Below are 17,157 nucleotides of genomic sequence, written 5' to 3' on the forward strand. Positions count from 1 at the left end.
ATTTATTTATGAGGTACCTAGGATTCCTTTGTAAAGGCTTCACAATTAGCATTTTTACATCCTCAACAGCCACTTGCATTCGTAAACTTTACACCAATTTTTTCCAGTCTTGCTTTCTTCAGCTCTGCCTCTCTTATGTTATCCGCGGTCTGGAAAATTTTAAAATATGAACTCCCCCGTCGCAAGATTTCATTACTTCAGAAAACATATCTCTATTTACATCCTTATTCTACGGACCATGTCCTTTTTTAGCTTTCCCATTGCCTGTATTTCACGACGTGACATCTTTCAGTCGCTTAGATTCACAACGAAATTTCATTACTTCCCTTGTGCTCTCGTCGTTTCTTCTTGCCTTACCTCCTTGTTTACCTTTTTGCATATTTGTATAATATATGCTCTTTTGTCTTCTATTACTTGAACATACGTAAACACACACGCACATTTATGTAAAAGCATCACGCATAGATAAACGTATACACACTCGACTCTAAAACTCTTTGTCTTGCAGACCTGAGGCCGACCCTAAACTGGAGGACATTGCTCAATGGACAGGTGGAAAAACCTTCACGGTCAATGACCTAGACGAAGGCCTTATGCTCGAAGATGCCTTTGAAGGCGTCTTGACGTACCAGCCTCCTCCAACCAAATTCAATTCTAGCGTTATGGTAAGCTTCTAAAAATTACAAGAGAATCTTTGTCACTGTTCAGTTCATAGATATGTTCTTGTGATTTGAATGCTTTGCACCTTAAAATTGTCAATTTTTTTAACGGATATACATGGCCTGAATGATTGATTTTTCGTTCCCACAGACTCATAAAAATCAGCAGCTAAATCAATAAGTATGCTCTTGTGGTTTGAATGCTTTGTACTTTCCAACCATCATTTTATTTCTATTGGATGTGAAGAGCCTGAATGATTGCCTTTTCATTCCCACAGACTCATCATTAAAATCAGCTAGAATAATAAGTGTGCTCTTGTGGTTAGAAAGCTTAGTACTTGCAAACCATCAATTTTTTTCTAGTGTATATGATGGCCTGAAGGATTGCCTTTTCATTCCCACAGATTCATGAACATGTCTACATAGGCAATGACACCTTCACGAGTGGGACTTTTAATGTCGACTTCAGCATTGGGCGAAACCTCCGGTTCCGTTTAGATACGAATGACCAGCCACACGTGACGCAGCTTCCGCATTTGATCAGGCCAGATGGCTCCGTCGTGGAAGGGTCTGAGTTTGATCCCCTTACTTACTCCTGGTCAATCACAGTGCCGATGGCGGAGGTAGGTATGGAAGTTCTCGCTTTGAAAGAATAATGTTTTTCGAATGGCCCTCGAATATCAACTTACTTCAGACTGAGTCTTCTTTCATCACCTGAAATTATGACTGATGAGTCATTAGAGTTATAAGTTAATGTTATCTTTATTCTTGGGGCCTTCAGTTATAGGCTTTCTCAGTTTACGTACTTCTAAATTCCTTTGCTGAATGCACGGGAATTCTTCAAGACTTATTTCGTGCATTTACCGTTTTTTATTTTTTTATTTTCTCTTCGGTGCCTTTGCCTGGTGAAGGAGGGCGAATGGCAGTGGAAAGTAGGAGTCTCAGGTAGTGACGAAAACTTCGTCAGGGTAAAAGTTACAGCCCAGACTCGAGACCCAAAAGTGGAACCTATCACTACCAAAGCATGGGTAAGTTTTTGACTTTTCTCACCTCTTTCCTTAAGCATAGTGGGACGTTATTTTTTTCATAATGGCGATTATGGAAATTTCTCATTCATCATGGCTGTTTTAACATATTCACACAAAAGTTTTCTTCGTAGATATTCTAAAAAGTACGAATTCGTACCGCACAGGTTAGACAGTGCAACTGTTTTTTTTTTTTATCAAGTAAGCTAGGACAACTGGTCCGATCAGCTGATTTTGACGTCTGCTAATGACCTTGATTTCAGGTGAGCAGCGGTGCACGTGACGTCAGCGCCAAGACGGAGAGGATCATCATTTACGCTGAAGTCAAACAGGGAAACAATCCAGTAGTCAACGCTAATGTCAGGTTAGGGCCAAACAACTTGGTATTTGGCTGCAATTAAATAAAATACTCTATGACAACTATCACCATGAAGGCGATTCTGGCAGCTTGGCCTGCGTTCAGATGTAAAACCCTCATGGGGCACCGGGCACCGCTAGATATGCATCATTTGATATTTCTGACAGGATGACGTGTAACAGCCTCATCCCTGAATTGTATTTTTATAAGATCAGAATGGTCGAAAAATGCTGACAGATGGAGATGAATAATGCTTACAAAACCAACATTACATTTAGCATTTCAGCCAGCGTTGCTAACATGTTTCATTTTAGAACATCTTATTGGCAGGAATCGGTCATACTGACGAGCAGGTGTATTTCATCCACCAATTAATTGTCTTTGTGCTTTTGCAGTGCATTGGTGACCCCGCCGAATGATTTTGACCCGCCGGAGGTGTATTTCCTGTTGGATAACGGTCAAGGCGCCGACACTCAGGCTGGAGACGGCGTCTACTCGCGGTATATGACCAAATATTACGGAGCTGGAAGATACAGCGTGAAGGCCCAGGTACGTTCATGACGACATCGGTTGTCCTGAAGGTGAAAATGACGTGTTTTCGATTTCGAAATTAATTTTTCAACGAAAAGAATGTATAGGTTATAGTAGATTCACATCAACCGTGCATTTCATGTCTAGGCCAGTCCTTTACAACGTTCCTGATTGGCTGATGATAAGCCAATCACAGGGCTAGAAGCTCTCAGTCTCTCTCGAGAGTTTACATAGGTAGCATGTATATTCCACCTTTTCCGAGAGTTTCCAGCCCTGTGATTGGCTTATCAACAGCCAATCAGGAGCGTCGTAAGGGACTGGCCTAGACATCAAATGCATGGCTAATGTGAATCCACTATAACAGTAAAACTCCCTGCGAGTGTCACACCTTACGAAGCGATTCAAATGTTTTTCCATATTAAAGAAATACAGCTAAGTGCTCATGCGCATGAGTTTTCCTTATTAAGTCCATATTACCAGTAATTTTCGATCGTAGAATCACTTATTTTTCAGCTTCATGGGAGAATCAGCAAACTTCATGCATTATACTGGATGTTACAAATCTCTGTAAAAATTTATATGGATATAGATATTGATAGCATTCCATACTTAAACAACTGATGTACTTATTTAAGGTGCGATTAACAGCTGGTTTTAGTTTTCAGTTTGATTCTTCTCTCCATCTGTTTAACTACTGAGTTGTAGGTGTTTGTTTTTCTTCTTGTTGGGATTTGGTCGTCCGTTTTACTTGTGTTTTTCCATTTGCTTTCACCGAGGTAACCGTGTGTGATTTTTACTTCGTTAGTAGTTGCTGTATCGTTATTTGTATTTGTTGTTATTGCATCGTCTACCATTCTTCTTTGAGTGAAGATTTTTCTCCTAAGGTTGAATTATTATTATTATAATTATTATTATTATTATTATTATTATTATTATTATTATTATTATTATTATTCAGTAGATGGGACCTATTCATATGGAAGAAGCCCACATAAACAAAAATAAGTGAGAAATGAAGATATTTGGAAATCCTATAAACTGAGGAAAAAAAATATATGCAAGTAAATTTGAAGTGTTTTATTAAGGTTTGAAAATGTTAAGAAAACTATATAAAAATTGTAATAACTCACAAATCGGTCAACCAATTTGCTTAAAAAATTTCATGGAAATATCCTTAATTACCCTCAATACATGGAAAAGTTTGAAACAAATTGAAGGATAAATAATGGAAGTCCCTATCAAGTGACACCTCCTTCCTTAACTTCTGAAGAAGTTCCAATTGCACGACATCCTCTGGGAGGCTGTTCCACAGGTTGAAGTATTTTAGTTGAAGTCAACCACTGCTGCCATTGCTGTGGCCAGGCAGCACTCACTGTTGTGGTCGAAATGCACTGGATTTCACTTTTACTGTCGCTGCTGTCTTTTAGGTACAACGTCCTATGTGGTTGCTGTTCTGTCCTTTTGCTGTTCTCCTGTTGGCCGTCATTTCTGCCGAGGCTGATTTTAGTGCCGTTGTTTTTGAGTACTTTCTTCTTCATTGTTTTCGATCTTTAATCTTTTTTTTATGTCAACCTTAGTTGCAACACTTTGGATCGAGAGGACATAGTTCCTCTTAAATTATTGACTGAATTAAAATGATATTATTCTTATTCAGTCTGGATGAACTTGGATATGATTTCTAGTTGTTAAGATGACATTTCAAGCTAATATATTTATCACTTTCAATATTAAAGGGAGACAGATAAAGCTACTGCTATGTCCAGTCGTAATCATATTATCAAATTTGACGTAAATACCTTTTGTAATAAGTTAGTGATCTAATACCCAATGAATTTTGTCAGTACTAAGATGCCTGTGTCTTACTACATGTCGACTGACAGAATAGACAAATTCAAGCTTAAGAATTTCCCCGCAGGTCACGGATGGAGGACAAGCTGTGATCAACAGAGGCTTCCTCACTGCTACGTCCCAGGGGCGTCGAAGGAGATCTCCGGCTTTCTATGGGGATTTAGGTAATCCTCCCGTAGGGGAAAGACACCTTGGAATTCTAAACAGAATTTTGAAACAATAAGTAGCGAATACGATCTATCTTACTATAAATATGTAACAGCGGAAAATGATTTCAAAATATGAATAAAAATTGAGATTTGATTCCTAAGCAACTAGTCATTAAGAAATGCGGTTAAATGAAATATTTCTGAATATACACAAAAGGAATGTGATTTCAAAATTAGAAAAAGAAAGAAAATGTAATATGATTTCATTACATTAAGCATAACTGAGGAATGATTCAAAATCAATAGGTGCAAAACGGATAGAACTTAAAAGCAAAGATTCCAAAGGAAATGTGCTTTTCAAGCCACTTACAAAGAAATGTGATTTAGAGCAAAAAGTTAAAAGGAAATGAGATTTGAAAACAATAAGAAAAGTAAGATATAATTCTCCAAAAGTGACAATGATCATTATTGAAATCAGTAATTGGTAAAAAAATATAAAAGTGCTCTGTAAATAGGAAATATAATTTTGACTTAAAACAATAAAATAGAACGAAACAGGAATGGAATTATACAATAGATTAGCATGAAATGAAATTATAGAATCTATCACAAAGTGTACTACTAGTGGTCTGGTCTTTCCAGAAATAAATGTCGGTTTTCCTGTTGCAGAGAGTCCTGATTATTGCTGCGGCAGTGTGATACCACTGGACCGGGACACTGCAGTGAACACTAGCTCTTTCAATCGAGTTGCAGTTGCAGGATCCATTATGGTAATGTAACACAACATGAGGCACCATTACTTTTCCTTTTTTGGGTAAAAGTTTGTGTTTGTGAGAGCAATCCCGAAATAAATACTTAGCATAGTAGATTTCTTTCGCTTTAGTAAAAGACGGTTTGCTCATGTCTTAGAACGATGCTTTAACTACGTGTTGTATAGGAAAAAAGTTCATTTGTATCTGATTAAGTAATCTAGATTTCTTGTCATCTGCAAATCCCGAAAGGGAAGCAAACAATTGTATTATTCCTCCCTCAGTCATGTGTTTATCCTGAAAGCGTAGAGAACCCACGTTCTGTTCCTCCGTCAGGTGGCCGAGGTATCTACTCCGAAGGTGCCCGATGCCGATGTGCCAGAAGGTTCAACAGGTTCAGCAGCCCCGCCGCAGGATCTGATGCCCCCCTGCGAAGTGCGAGACCTTCGGGTATCCTTGACCGATCCGTCGACGTCACATTTATCTAGTCATAATATTTCCCTCTCTTGGACGGCCACTGGTGATGATCTAGACTCTGGAATAGGTATAAGCATGACGTCTCTTTGCACGCCTTTCTCCCCAATGTGATATGATCATTTATGTATATATTTTTCTTACGGGAAGGGATCCTGAGAAAAAAAAAACACATTAATTACTTCCACAAACATCCTTGAACTGCTGGTTTATTAATGAACTCCTCCAGATGCAGAAAATGTCCTCAACATTAGCTTTTTCAGATGTCTACAACGGGGTTTATCGGCAGTGCATGGGACCTCAAATATGAATTGAGTCATCCACCTCTGTCTTGCAGGCACTCATTCACTTTCTTTTCCACTGGATGAATCCAGGGCTTTCACCATCATCTCAAACAATCTGCTAATTTGTTTTTTTTTTCAGGCACCCTAACCTTTTTATGACGTCTTCATATTTCCTGGTTTCCTAAGTCTATCAGTCATCACTATTGAACATATACTACATAAATAATTCGTCTCACCATCTTTGATATTCTGCCATCTTTCGCTTTCAGTATTCAATCTTAATACCAGAAAAGAGAGTTGGCTCAAATGTTTTTTTCATACTGCCATATATTGCTTCTACAAACAACTTAATCTTTCACAACGTTTTTCTGCGCCATGCTACTTTCCTCATCCAACTGAGATCCAGATATATTATTTTTAGAATATTTCAGTAGTCTCTGAAGTTTTCTTCACTATACCAACACAGCTACCTATCACCTGCAAATATTAGTCACTCTTTATTCATTCACAACCCCTTTCCTTACATGTCACCCTTGCACCTACACCTCGCATTAAAGACTTAAGAAATAGTGCTGGAATTATAAAGCCAAATGTGCCTCAGTCCCACTTTCACACAAAAACTATTTTGGTGCATAGTATATAGGTCACTACTTTTAAGGGCAGGTGATTAGGTCAGGATCAGCCGTCTAGGATTGTCTCAGGTAACTGGATAAACCAAGGATTTCCGATATTATTTAAGTTCTATTTCAGTTCGCCTTCGAACGTCTTGTACAGAGCTGGGTCAAGAGTGTATGTACCTGGGTTTAAATTATTTTCCTTTCTTAGCTGTATTAATGCAGATTCGACGAGATTTTGGGAAACAACATTGTTGTATCATTAATATACTACTATCGGATCAATGAGTTCTATGTAATTTTTAAATCGGGTGTACGAAACGAAGCATTTTTCTTTTGGGTAGATTTCATCTGTATCATAACAGAGTTGGGCTGCAAGAAATGCACTACAAAACCAGTTAGATACCTCAGCTCAAATGTACGAAGACGCGATGCTGTACATTATTCTGACTTGTCAATGGTCTAGTTAATATGTTTATCCATTAGCATGTATGTCTCATTATAAACCGATTTATTTTTCCCCTTTAGCATCTGGTTACCTTATCCTTATGAGCACTGATGCCCACGAACTGACAGAGGTCAATTTCGGTCGTGACCCTAACGATTTGAGTCTCATCTTGGATCCAAACACCGTAGAACTTCTCGTCGAATCAGGGTCAAGGATCAAAGTGACGACCATTGTGGAAATGGATTTGAACTCTGGGGAGACCTATTTCTTTGCTCTCAGAGCAGTGGACAAAGCTGGCTTGACGAGGTAGGTTAGATCGTCCTCAGTGGTTACAACGGCTTGCCTGCTATTTGATATGATACTGCTTACTGTGAACAAATTCACCTCGAAGGTATACTTTTAAGTATTTTTCTGTGGATGTAAGCAGTATTCTCTGAATAAGACAAATAACTGACCAGATATTTCCTCTCTCCTCCACATAACTTAGTCCTGTGTCCAACCTTGCGATGATCCACAAGCCGGACCTCCTGGAATTCATGACTTTCACATCAGCCTCTGATGACGACGCCTATTTCCCAGCCACCGAGGAAGAAATCGGTTACCCTGCGTCGGGTTTCACCGCCTATTCCCCTCCACTGGAGAATGAGATTCACCTGTCGACGTCTGAGGTCGAGGTCCTCGCTAGCGAAGAGGTGCTCGGTGAGGAGAACCCCGAAGGGGACTGGAGCAACGAAACCGAGATCGTGAGCACAGTGAGCTGGGACCCAGGGGCGGGGGAGCAGCCTCAAGATGCGTCGCCCTCTCTCGCTTTAGTCCCAGAGTCAGCAGAGGACCCCTCATTGGCCATCCCAATTTGGGCAATCGCGGTGATCGTGGTGTTCATTGTACTGATCGGCGTTCTGGTCGCCGTTGTTCTTTCTAAAAGGAGATACGGGAAATTCGACTTTGGAGACCTGAGACCACTCAGCCAGTTTTAAGTCTGTAGCGATAGAGGAAGATATGTGATTTATTTTTGCTAAGTTTTCATTGTCCATTACTAGGTTACGTCACATAGTTTGCGTTTAAACTTAGAATACTGAAGTGGAAATTCGCGCAACATTTACTCAAATGAAGGAGGAGGCTCATGAGCCGCGAATGAAGTGAAGGAAATTTCATGGTTATGTTTGGTGCTTTATATTCCTCACTGGAAAACATAACTCAGACTTTCCCAAGGCATATTTTGCTGCAGTATCGAAAAGCACAGGCGCTCGTCCGTGTCCATGGTTGGTGCTCTGATAAGCATTTAATGATCTTATGACAGAGTTTATATTTGAAAATATAACGCGCCTCAGATAAACTCACACGCATAACTTATATCGTAAGTTACTGATTTTTTTAAAAGTGATGTACAGTTATCATTAAGATATGTAAAATTCTTATGAATATACAGAAATTTATTTAAACAATATTTTGAACAATTAGTTATTTGCCCCCCCCCCCAAAAAAAAAATGTAACCCAGTTCAATATATATGGGGTATGTTTATACCTGACCCTGTCTCTTCCTATCCTAGCAGAACGACGATGAAACTAATTGACATTTCTCTCCTAAGTCGTGTTTTCGAGTTCCTCGTTTTGAATCATGGAGATAAAGGCAAAAGGTGACCGACAATGCAATGTATCCAAAACATTTTTCTTTTTATTCGCAAGAGGGAGATTGTTTCTGCACATTCAGATTTCAATGGTGCTTTGATTCGTTGACGTCTCTGGCCATCAGTAGAAGCGAAATTTTTGCTAACCATAACTGATGCCAACAATTTTGAACCGAAGTGATCTAGAAAATAAAGACAAACCCCAAGAAAGTGAAAACAGAATGTAGCTTTCTTACATATGAAGGATGAAGACAATATCTTTTATTATGGGTGACGCTGAATTTGCTTTGGATTAAAGAGGAGAGTGGGAGGTTTACGCTTAATGTGTTGATTTGTTTGGAAATTAAAGGAGTATTTATATAAAAAGCAGAAATCAGAGGTAGACAGTGAATTTTTGTCACAAACAAGAAAAAGTTTTTATTCAGATTACATTGAAAACCCACTAACAAATGAATAAACACTCATTAGTAGTCCCACAAACAACACACAAACTGATCAATTAAGGTGGTTTCTCACCCTGATTCTGGTGTGTATGAAATACCATGCAATAATGATATCGAAAGTTCGTAGATGACTACAGCAAGTGCGTTTCACAAAGGTTGAATATTGAGCACAAACTATCGGAAAGATACGGATCAAAGACTGGAAATCCTCACACTAAATGGTGCAGGTCCCAAAATTAATTGCTTTGAAGGCAAACTGCCTTTCAAGAGTAATTATCCTTACAAAACGATGCTTCAGAAATCCGCCCTCAGCTCTCATCCCAACAATATGAATCTGTCAGGAGAGTACTGGTCACAAGAGTCCATTGATTCGCTTCCCACACGCAGCCCAGGTGCAAGTCAACTGGTAGCTAAAGCAGTCAGTGTCTTGATTTCTTTCATAATAGCGTAAGCATTCTAATCAATATTCATGATCCCAATAAAAGCCGTTAATCCTTACTTATGCATATAGCATATGAATTGTTCATTTCCATACTCTCTCTATGATGCCCTAGGTTCAAGGCACAACGTTAGACGATAACGAGAAGAAATTCATTCTTGGATGTTTAACAATTTTCCTGGTAGGAAATGGGCTCTATTGCAAGGAAGGTTAATTTTCACGCGGGCTCAAAGATCTATTTCAATGAAGCAAATTTTCAGGATGGGCAATGCGTCGAATTCCTTAAACGATGATTTTCCTAGTCTGTTTTCATGATGAATACCTTTTCTGGAAAGATATGGATGCTTTCTTCAAAGCGGTTGATTTTAGTTGAAGGCAATTTGAACGGCACCTCTTTTAGGATCAGCTCATTAGGGTTAGGGTAATATACTTATTGCTGTTTGACAGCAGCACCAAAAATTTCACATGATGGTATAAAGAAAATGAACAAATTACGTATTAATGTTCTTGATGGACTGTGGTAAACGAACCAATTAATATAATTGATGGAATATAGAAAACGAGGTCATGCGATAAATATTTCACAAATGAGTGCTGGAAAGGAAAACCAATTTTTCCATGCGTGGTATCCTAATTTTCTTTCCTGTGCTAGTATATAACTTACAGTAAATCCATATGAAACCAATAAATAAAAGTGGGAACGTGTGGTCGAATATTTTATCCTTAATATTTAAGATCTGAAATTGTCTAAAAAATGTTTTATGAAATACTTAAAGGAAGACTAACAAAACGGCAACTGTGTATAATAAAGTTATTGAGTCTAAAATCTGAATTTGGCACACGCACACACACACACACACACACACACACACGCACAAACACACACACAGAGGGTAAAAAGTCAAAGTTACCCACCGATGGGAAAAAACCGAAAAGGAAGGGCTGACAGCTAAAGGAGAAATAAACCGACAAGACTGTTGTGTTAATTTTCCAGATATGTAAATAAAACATTTAAAAAAAAAATACGGAACCAAAGGTGTAACTGCAAATTGATAAACTTAGGTGCAAAGCAACGCTAGATTATGAACATAGTCATCATCATTCAAAAATAGTATCTAATTAGCAAAAACTGCAATGGCGAATGGAAGCGATCTTATTATTATTATTATTTTTTTTTATATGAAGCAACTAGGAACTCGCTGAAATCGCTAATAACTCTACTTGTAACTGCTCGATATTGATATGTCATTGGTTCTGTTTTGCATTCGGAGGCTACCATTCGTTTAGGACAATTATTTAAGATTATACATATTAATTCTAGCCTTGCAACTTGGCCTAAGCTAATAAGCGTGTACAGAATATTCTTAGCTGGGACTGGTACTTGAGGTCGAAGACTGACGAATACTCGTTTTGAGGATAGGTTTGAGAAGAGAGTCTGACTGCTGCGGTTTCTTTAATACCTCTTAGTGTTTACAGTTGTTGTAGCTATATAGTACCACATTGTTAGAGCAAGCCACTTACTCCTAATTAGGTTCTTTCAATAATTGCTCCCTTCTAGAACGCTTCTTAGCATTTTCAGTTTCTGCCTAGAACTCATCTCTAAGATTGGTTCCTATAAATGGTTCCCATTTACAAGAGAAAAATATGGCATTTCAAACTGAATAGGTACAGACGGCCAACGAAGAATTGGCGAAGTTTCATAATTCATTGTTCCTTATGGAAATATTGCTATATGCAGGTGCCAGATTATTTACTTAACAATAAATAACATTTCCTTTCAAAGGTGCTATACTTGAAATAAATTACATTAGAACTTAGTAGACTTATTCAATGTATTAAAGATAATTATTTTGCAAAGTAAGGAAAATATATACCGATGGGTCCACGATTTCTAATTTTATTCTCAACTCTAGCTTTGACAGCATACCGAAGATTTTGAAGTTGGCTTTGCTGCCGCTCGAGTCTTGACTCAACGTATCGTACTGCACTGGAGTGTTGTCATTTCGTCTCCTACAGCCGATAAATAATACATCAAAGCGTTAACATTCTTTGAAAACGATGTTTAGTTAAACTAATTTTGTCCTTTGATCAATAAAATTATTTGCATGACACATTTAGTGGGCCTAAATTGGACTTCTGATTTTCCCACATGATTTGCCTAGGTCTATTTTCAGCAGTATACTCTCTCGGATACGTAATATTAATGAATATTCAAATCGACAATATATATATATATATATATATATATATATATATATATATATATATATATATATATATATATATACATATATATATATATATATATATATAATATATATATTATACATCTGCTTTATTTGACTATTCCCGTTATTCTTGTTTTATTAGCCATGTTCGCCTTTCTTCTTATCCTTTTCATAATCTTAACATAATTAACTCAGACCTAGCTATTCAAAGTCAAAAAGCAATCATAAAAAAATCAAACGAATATAATTCAGTCTTATTTTTTATCGAATTCCTTGCATATCATCCTGTTTCATTTGGACACCTTGGAAAGCTGTGGGAGTCAAAACTGACGAATACATTAAGAAAGGCTTACTTTCCTTAAAGCTTTCTCAGGTTGATCTTTTTGGAGCTATTCATTTCTTCTAAATAGAAATTAATTCAAATTAGTTTCACATGTATACCTACTAGACCTACTACCATAAGCATGTTATAAGTAGCTGAAAAGATAAGAAATATGAAAGGTGACGTTTTCGTTTAAGTCTATTTCATGTTTTTTTTTTTTTTTTTTTTTTTCAAGAAAAACCTACTGCTTTAATCAACAATTGCTCTTTGACGGCTACAGGGTGTAACACGAGTGTATGCACATATTTTGTGGAATGAAAGATAAAGTTTCTTTAAACAGAAAATATTTTATAAACATGCATTTTAAGGCGTCCGTTGTCGGTGCAGGGAATTTTAAAATAGCCGTTATCATTAGTGATGCTTTCACGCGATGGAGTTCGTAGTGAGAAATCGGATCTAGTAGCCTGAGATGTAGCAGAGAGCGGAGGTGGCGTATAGGAGTGATGGAAGGATTAGGCCGATGTTAATAAAGTATCTCCCAATAAAATGTATTCTTTAGGTTTTGAAGAAAAAAATGCATGCATCATTGAAACCGTTTCCCTCCCTATCCGTGGTATTCACTGGCCACCGATAAAAAACAAAATAAAAAGAGTAAGCCTAATTGAATCTCTCATCTATCAAAGATAAGTTTGCTTATTCATTAGACTTATTCATTAGACAACTATCAAAGACTTCAAGTGTAGATTTAAAAATCTCTTCCTCTCCATCTAAAGTATTTATCAGACACCAGTCATAAGCGTAGAGCTAGTTATGATTCCTGGTTCAGCAATGTCGTGACGAGGCACTAGAATTCAAAGTTCACAAATGAATGTTGCTCAGCAATATTTACACTACTGCATTGTCTTGCTCTCATGTGGTGTTTCGAGGTGTTCCACCTCTAGGCTCATGTTCTAAATTTTGCCGTTCTTTAAACAATGTTATTCATCTATGTATGCTTCTCTCCGGTTTATTAAGCTTTCTTGATATCTCTCCAACAGGAACTTGCACCGAATGCAATGCAATAATTCTCTCGCTCATCGAGGGATGTTTCTTAGACCGATAAATGATACATTGACATAGATTCCCGTGCACATAACATCAAAAACAATAGAGTGAGGTCGCCTGGTTCACACTGTTAAGATATAGTTTTTTTTTCTTTCTTTCTTTCTTTTGATAGCATTTTGTGAGATTCCAATGTTTTCTGTAAAATTTAACAAATGGAATATTCAACTACCTTCAACTTAATATTGAAATGATAATTTAAGGACTATGTTTATGCGATACTACTAGTGATAGGTGTCTCCTATCTATTTGGTAATGTATATCTATGGTTGTGATATGACGTTTTTTATCACTTCGTTTCGTTCATGTCATTTGGCTATATGGAAAATAGTTTTACACAATAACATAACATAATGTTCTAAAGATATCAGTGACTGTTTTTAACGTCATTACACATGATTTCTTCCATCTTTGAAAAGAAAAATAAATAAATAAGGCACGAATCGTGCGTCAGGCAGGTGAACGAAAAATTATGAAACTCTGCCACGAGTTTTTTGGCCGACAGTACAAAAGAAAGGTGGCTACGTTCTTTTCACCTATCGTGTCGTTGTAGTACGCTTCTCGAACAGCCTGATTTGTGTTTACGCAACTGGGTAGTACTTACGTTTACACACTTACATATGCACACTCGAACACAGATAATCTCTACTTCGAGTGACTAACTTCACTTCTTAATGAAATGAAACCAATTTGTTTTTTCCAGTACTACACCAATCAAGAAAGGGGCTTGCCATTAATTTTAATGAAGGATTTCCGTCATTACATTTTTTGCAAAGAATATGAAAGCAACAAAAATGAAAACAAGATGTCAGTGAAATTTTAAATGTATATTCTTCTAATAATCTCTTTGGAAGGTAACTTAAAGTAAGTAAAAACCGTTTACAAATACCTTGTGTAAAATAAATATATATATAATAGAGAGTGGTGAAATTTTTTGTTTAGTTTTCTTTGAGAGTTATCTGTACTGTTGTTGTTGTTGAAGGTTAAGCTGGCATAAATGCCAGCACGGGCTCTTGCTCTATGAGCAGCCCGTAACAGTAGATGTGATCTAGAATGAGAAAAGATGGTGGTTATTAAAGGAAAGGAACCCATAAGTATGAGAGAAAGTTTTACAGCAGAAAATCAGGAAGGAAAGGGAAACATTTTAGATCAAGAAAAAGCAAGAAACTCTTTTGGAGAATACTCCAAAGAATTAATTCTCTCTTGTTTAATTGCATATCTCAACGAACTAATGTTTCTCCATGGTAGGATGAAATTCTTACTTTTTTCTGATATTGTTTATATTCCTTGGACCCGGTGCTGCCAGAATTGCCAACTTGCCAGGTTTTATACGAAGATTCCACGAAAATGTACCACCAACTTTATAATTTAACAAGCTAAAATTAATAAACAATAAACATTTGTTCCTTATACTTTTAAATTGTCATGATGATCGTTGTATATTTCTCTATCACAAAACGAAAATTTGACTTCTTTTTGAGTAGTACTGTTTACATGCATCCGACCCGGTGCTGTCAGAATTGCCAACTTGCCAGGTTTTAGAAGAAGATAATCCACGAAAAAGTACCACTTTATTTATAATTTAACAAGCTAAAGATAACAAAAAAAAAATAAAAATATCGTCTTTTATACTTTAATGTGCCAACAGAATCGTTTCATACTTCTCAGTGACAACACATGAATGCCTGCTTTTTTGTTAGCAGCCATGCGTCTACGTGGCGCTTAGTTAGACGAAGGAATTGTGGGGGTGAAACTGATGCCCACTTGAGATTATAAGCTTCCTTTGACATTATATTAAGTTAGGATATTTACATGTAAGGGAATATTATTCTGACAAAATATCACTCTAGATATTCTAGTTAATTTGATTCTTTAGTTTATGAGAAAAACAGAATTACGAAAAAAATCTGAGACTCTTACTTCCTCACGTAATAAAATGCCGTCGTGCTATCATTGATGGCGTCAGCTCCTCTATTTTGAGCAAAAATACATCGAACTTCCACTCTGGAAAAAAAAAGACTGGAAGTTGCCACGTGGTCACCCAAATCAATACGATAATCTAATGATAAAATTGAATTATAATTTTTGTTTTTGCGTATTTTGATACAGTTTTATTAATTAGAGATAATAGATGTTATTTGAAATGTATTTGTCCATTCAACAATAAATGATTAAATACGTGATTGAATTATATACCTAAATTTGATCATTAAATGTATCAGCCATTTCCTAACATGTAACAATGATGATTCTGTTGTTAATTTCTTACTCCTATAATTGTCATGATGGTATGATCTAGTATGCCATTCATTTGCACTGACCTCTGTCATTATTAGAGAGAGAGAGAGAGAGAGAGAGAGAGTATGTGGTTGGGTTTCGTAATTTATTTTTTGTATTATAGTTATCTTGTTATGATTATTAATATTTCCCAGATATTTGCACAACATTTTGTACTGGAAACATGCAAAGAGAGAGAGAGAGAGAGAGAGAGAGAGTGTGTGTGGTTGGGTTTCGTCATTTATGTTTAGTCCTATAGTTTTCCTATTGATTATGATTAATAATATTTCCGAGTAGTATAAACGTTGATAAAGATTCTGTACCCTTTTCAACTTCTTGAGATTCATTCTTCATTTTCCTAAGCTGAATATCCACAGAGGCACAGAAGGGAGTATATAGAAAGGAGCGTATAGAAGGTAACATATAGAAAGGAGCATATAGAAGGTGAGCTTATAGAAAGGAGCATATAGAAAGGTGCTTATAGAAGGTAACATGCAGCAGGGAGCATACAATGGGAAGCATGCGGAAGAGAGCATATAGGAACACATAGAACCACAGAAGCAAGCATATAGAAAGAATATACAGAAGGGAGCATACAGAAGGGAACCTATAGAAGGGAGCATATAGAATGGAGTATACAGAAAGGAGCCTGTAGAACGGAGCATACAGAACGGAGCCTACAGAAGGGAGCATACATAATCACAGAAGGGAAAGCATAGAAAGGAGCACACAGACGTTACCATATAGAAAGGAGCATAGAGGAGGAGCTCACAGACAGGCACACACAATAGGGTGCATCAGATGGGAGTATACAGACAGGAACAAACACAAGGGAACACGCAAGGAAGCATACTGAAGTAAGTATACACAAGGGAACATAACTAATTATTTGTATCTCATGAATGATGAAGTTATCTCGATTACATATTAAGGTAACTGAAGTTTATAAGGTAAAGTACTGAATTATTATTATTATTATTATTATTATTATTATTATTATTATTATTATTATTATTATTATTATTATTATTTATTTATTTATTTTTTTTTTTTTTGCTCTATCACAGTCCTCCAATTCGACTGGGTGGTATTTATAGTATGGGGTTCCGGGTTGCATCCTGCCTCCTTAGGAGTCCATCACTTTTCTTACTATGTGCGCCGTTTCTAGGATCACACTCTTCTGCATGAGTCCTGGAGCTACTTCAGCGTCTAGTTTTTCTAGATTCCTTTTCAGGGATCTTGAGATCGTGCCTAGTGCTCCTATGATTATGGGTACGATTTCCACTGGCATATCCCATATTTTTCTTATTTCTATTTTCAGATCTTGATACTTATCCATTTTTTCCCTCTCTTTCTCTTCAACTCTGGTGTCCCATGGTATTGCGACATCAGTGAGTGATACTTTCTTCTTGACTTTGTCAATCAACTTCACGTCTGGTCTATTTGCACGTATCACCCTATCCGTTCTGATACCATAGTCCCAGAGGATCTTTGCCTGATCGTTTTCTATCACTCCCTCTGGTTGGTGCTCGTACCACTTATTACTGCAAGGTAGCTGATGTTTCTTGCACAGGCTCCA

At 37.0% G+C, this 17,157-nt stretch overlaps 1 protein-coding gene across 13 annotated transcripts in view; it reads left to right on the plus strand.

Moving 5' to 3' along the window:
* Positions 1–8,669, plus strand: part of LOC135218373 (calcium-activated chloride channel regulator 1-like) — a 376,124-nt gene extending 367,455 nt beyond the window's left edge. For all 13 annotated transcript variants that reach the window (XM_064254638.1, XM_064254632.1, XM_064254634.1 and 10 more), the window contains 10 exons: positions 509–665; positions 1,064–1,282; positions 1,571–1,687; positions 1,948–2,048; positions 2,438–2,591; positions 4,489–4,585; positions 5,240–5,340; positions 5,656–5,863; positions 7,220–7,445; positions 7,627–8,669. In XM_064254638.1, coding sequence (XP_064110708.1) covers positions 509–665; positions 1,064–1,282; positions 1,571–1,687; positions 1,948–2,048; positions 2,438–2,591; positions 4,489–4,585; positions 5,240–5,340; positions 5,656–5,863; positions 7,220–7,445; positions 7,627–8,116 — 1,870 coding nt within the window. In that variant the 3' untranslated portion in view covers positions 8,117–8,669. The remainder of the gene's footprint in view (positions 1–508; positions 666–1,063; positions 1,283–1,570; positions 1,688–1,947; positions 2,049–2,437; positions 2,592–4,488; positions 4,586–5,239; positions 5,341–5,655; positions 5,864–7,219; positions 7,446–7,626) is intronic.
* The last annotated feature ends 8,488 nt before the right edge of the window (positions 8,670–17,157 follow it).

Source organism: Macrobrachium nipponense, chromosome 9 (genome assembly GCF_015104395.2).
Source record: "Macrobrachium nipponense isolate FS-2020 chromosome 9, ASM1510439v2, whole genome shotgun sequence".
Classification (NCBI taxonomy): domain Eukaryota; kingdom Metazoa; phylum Arthropoda; class Malacostraca; order Decapoda; family Palaemonidae; genus Macrobrachium; species Macrobrachium nipponense.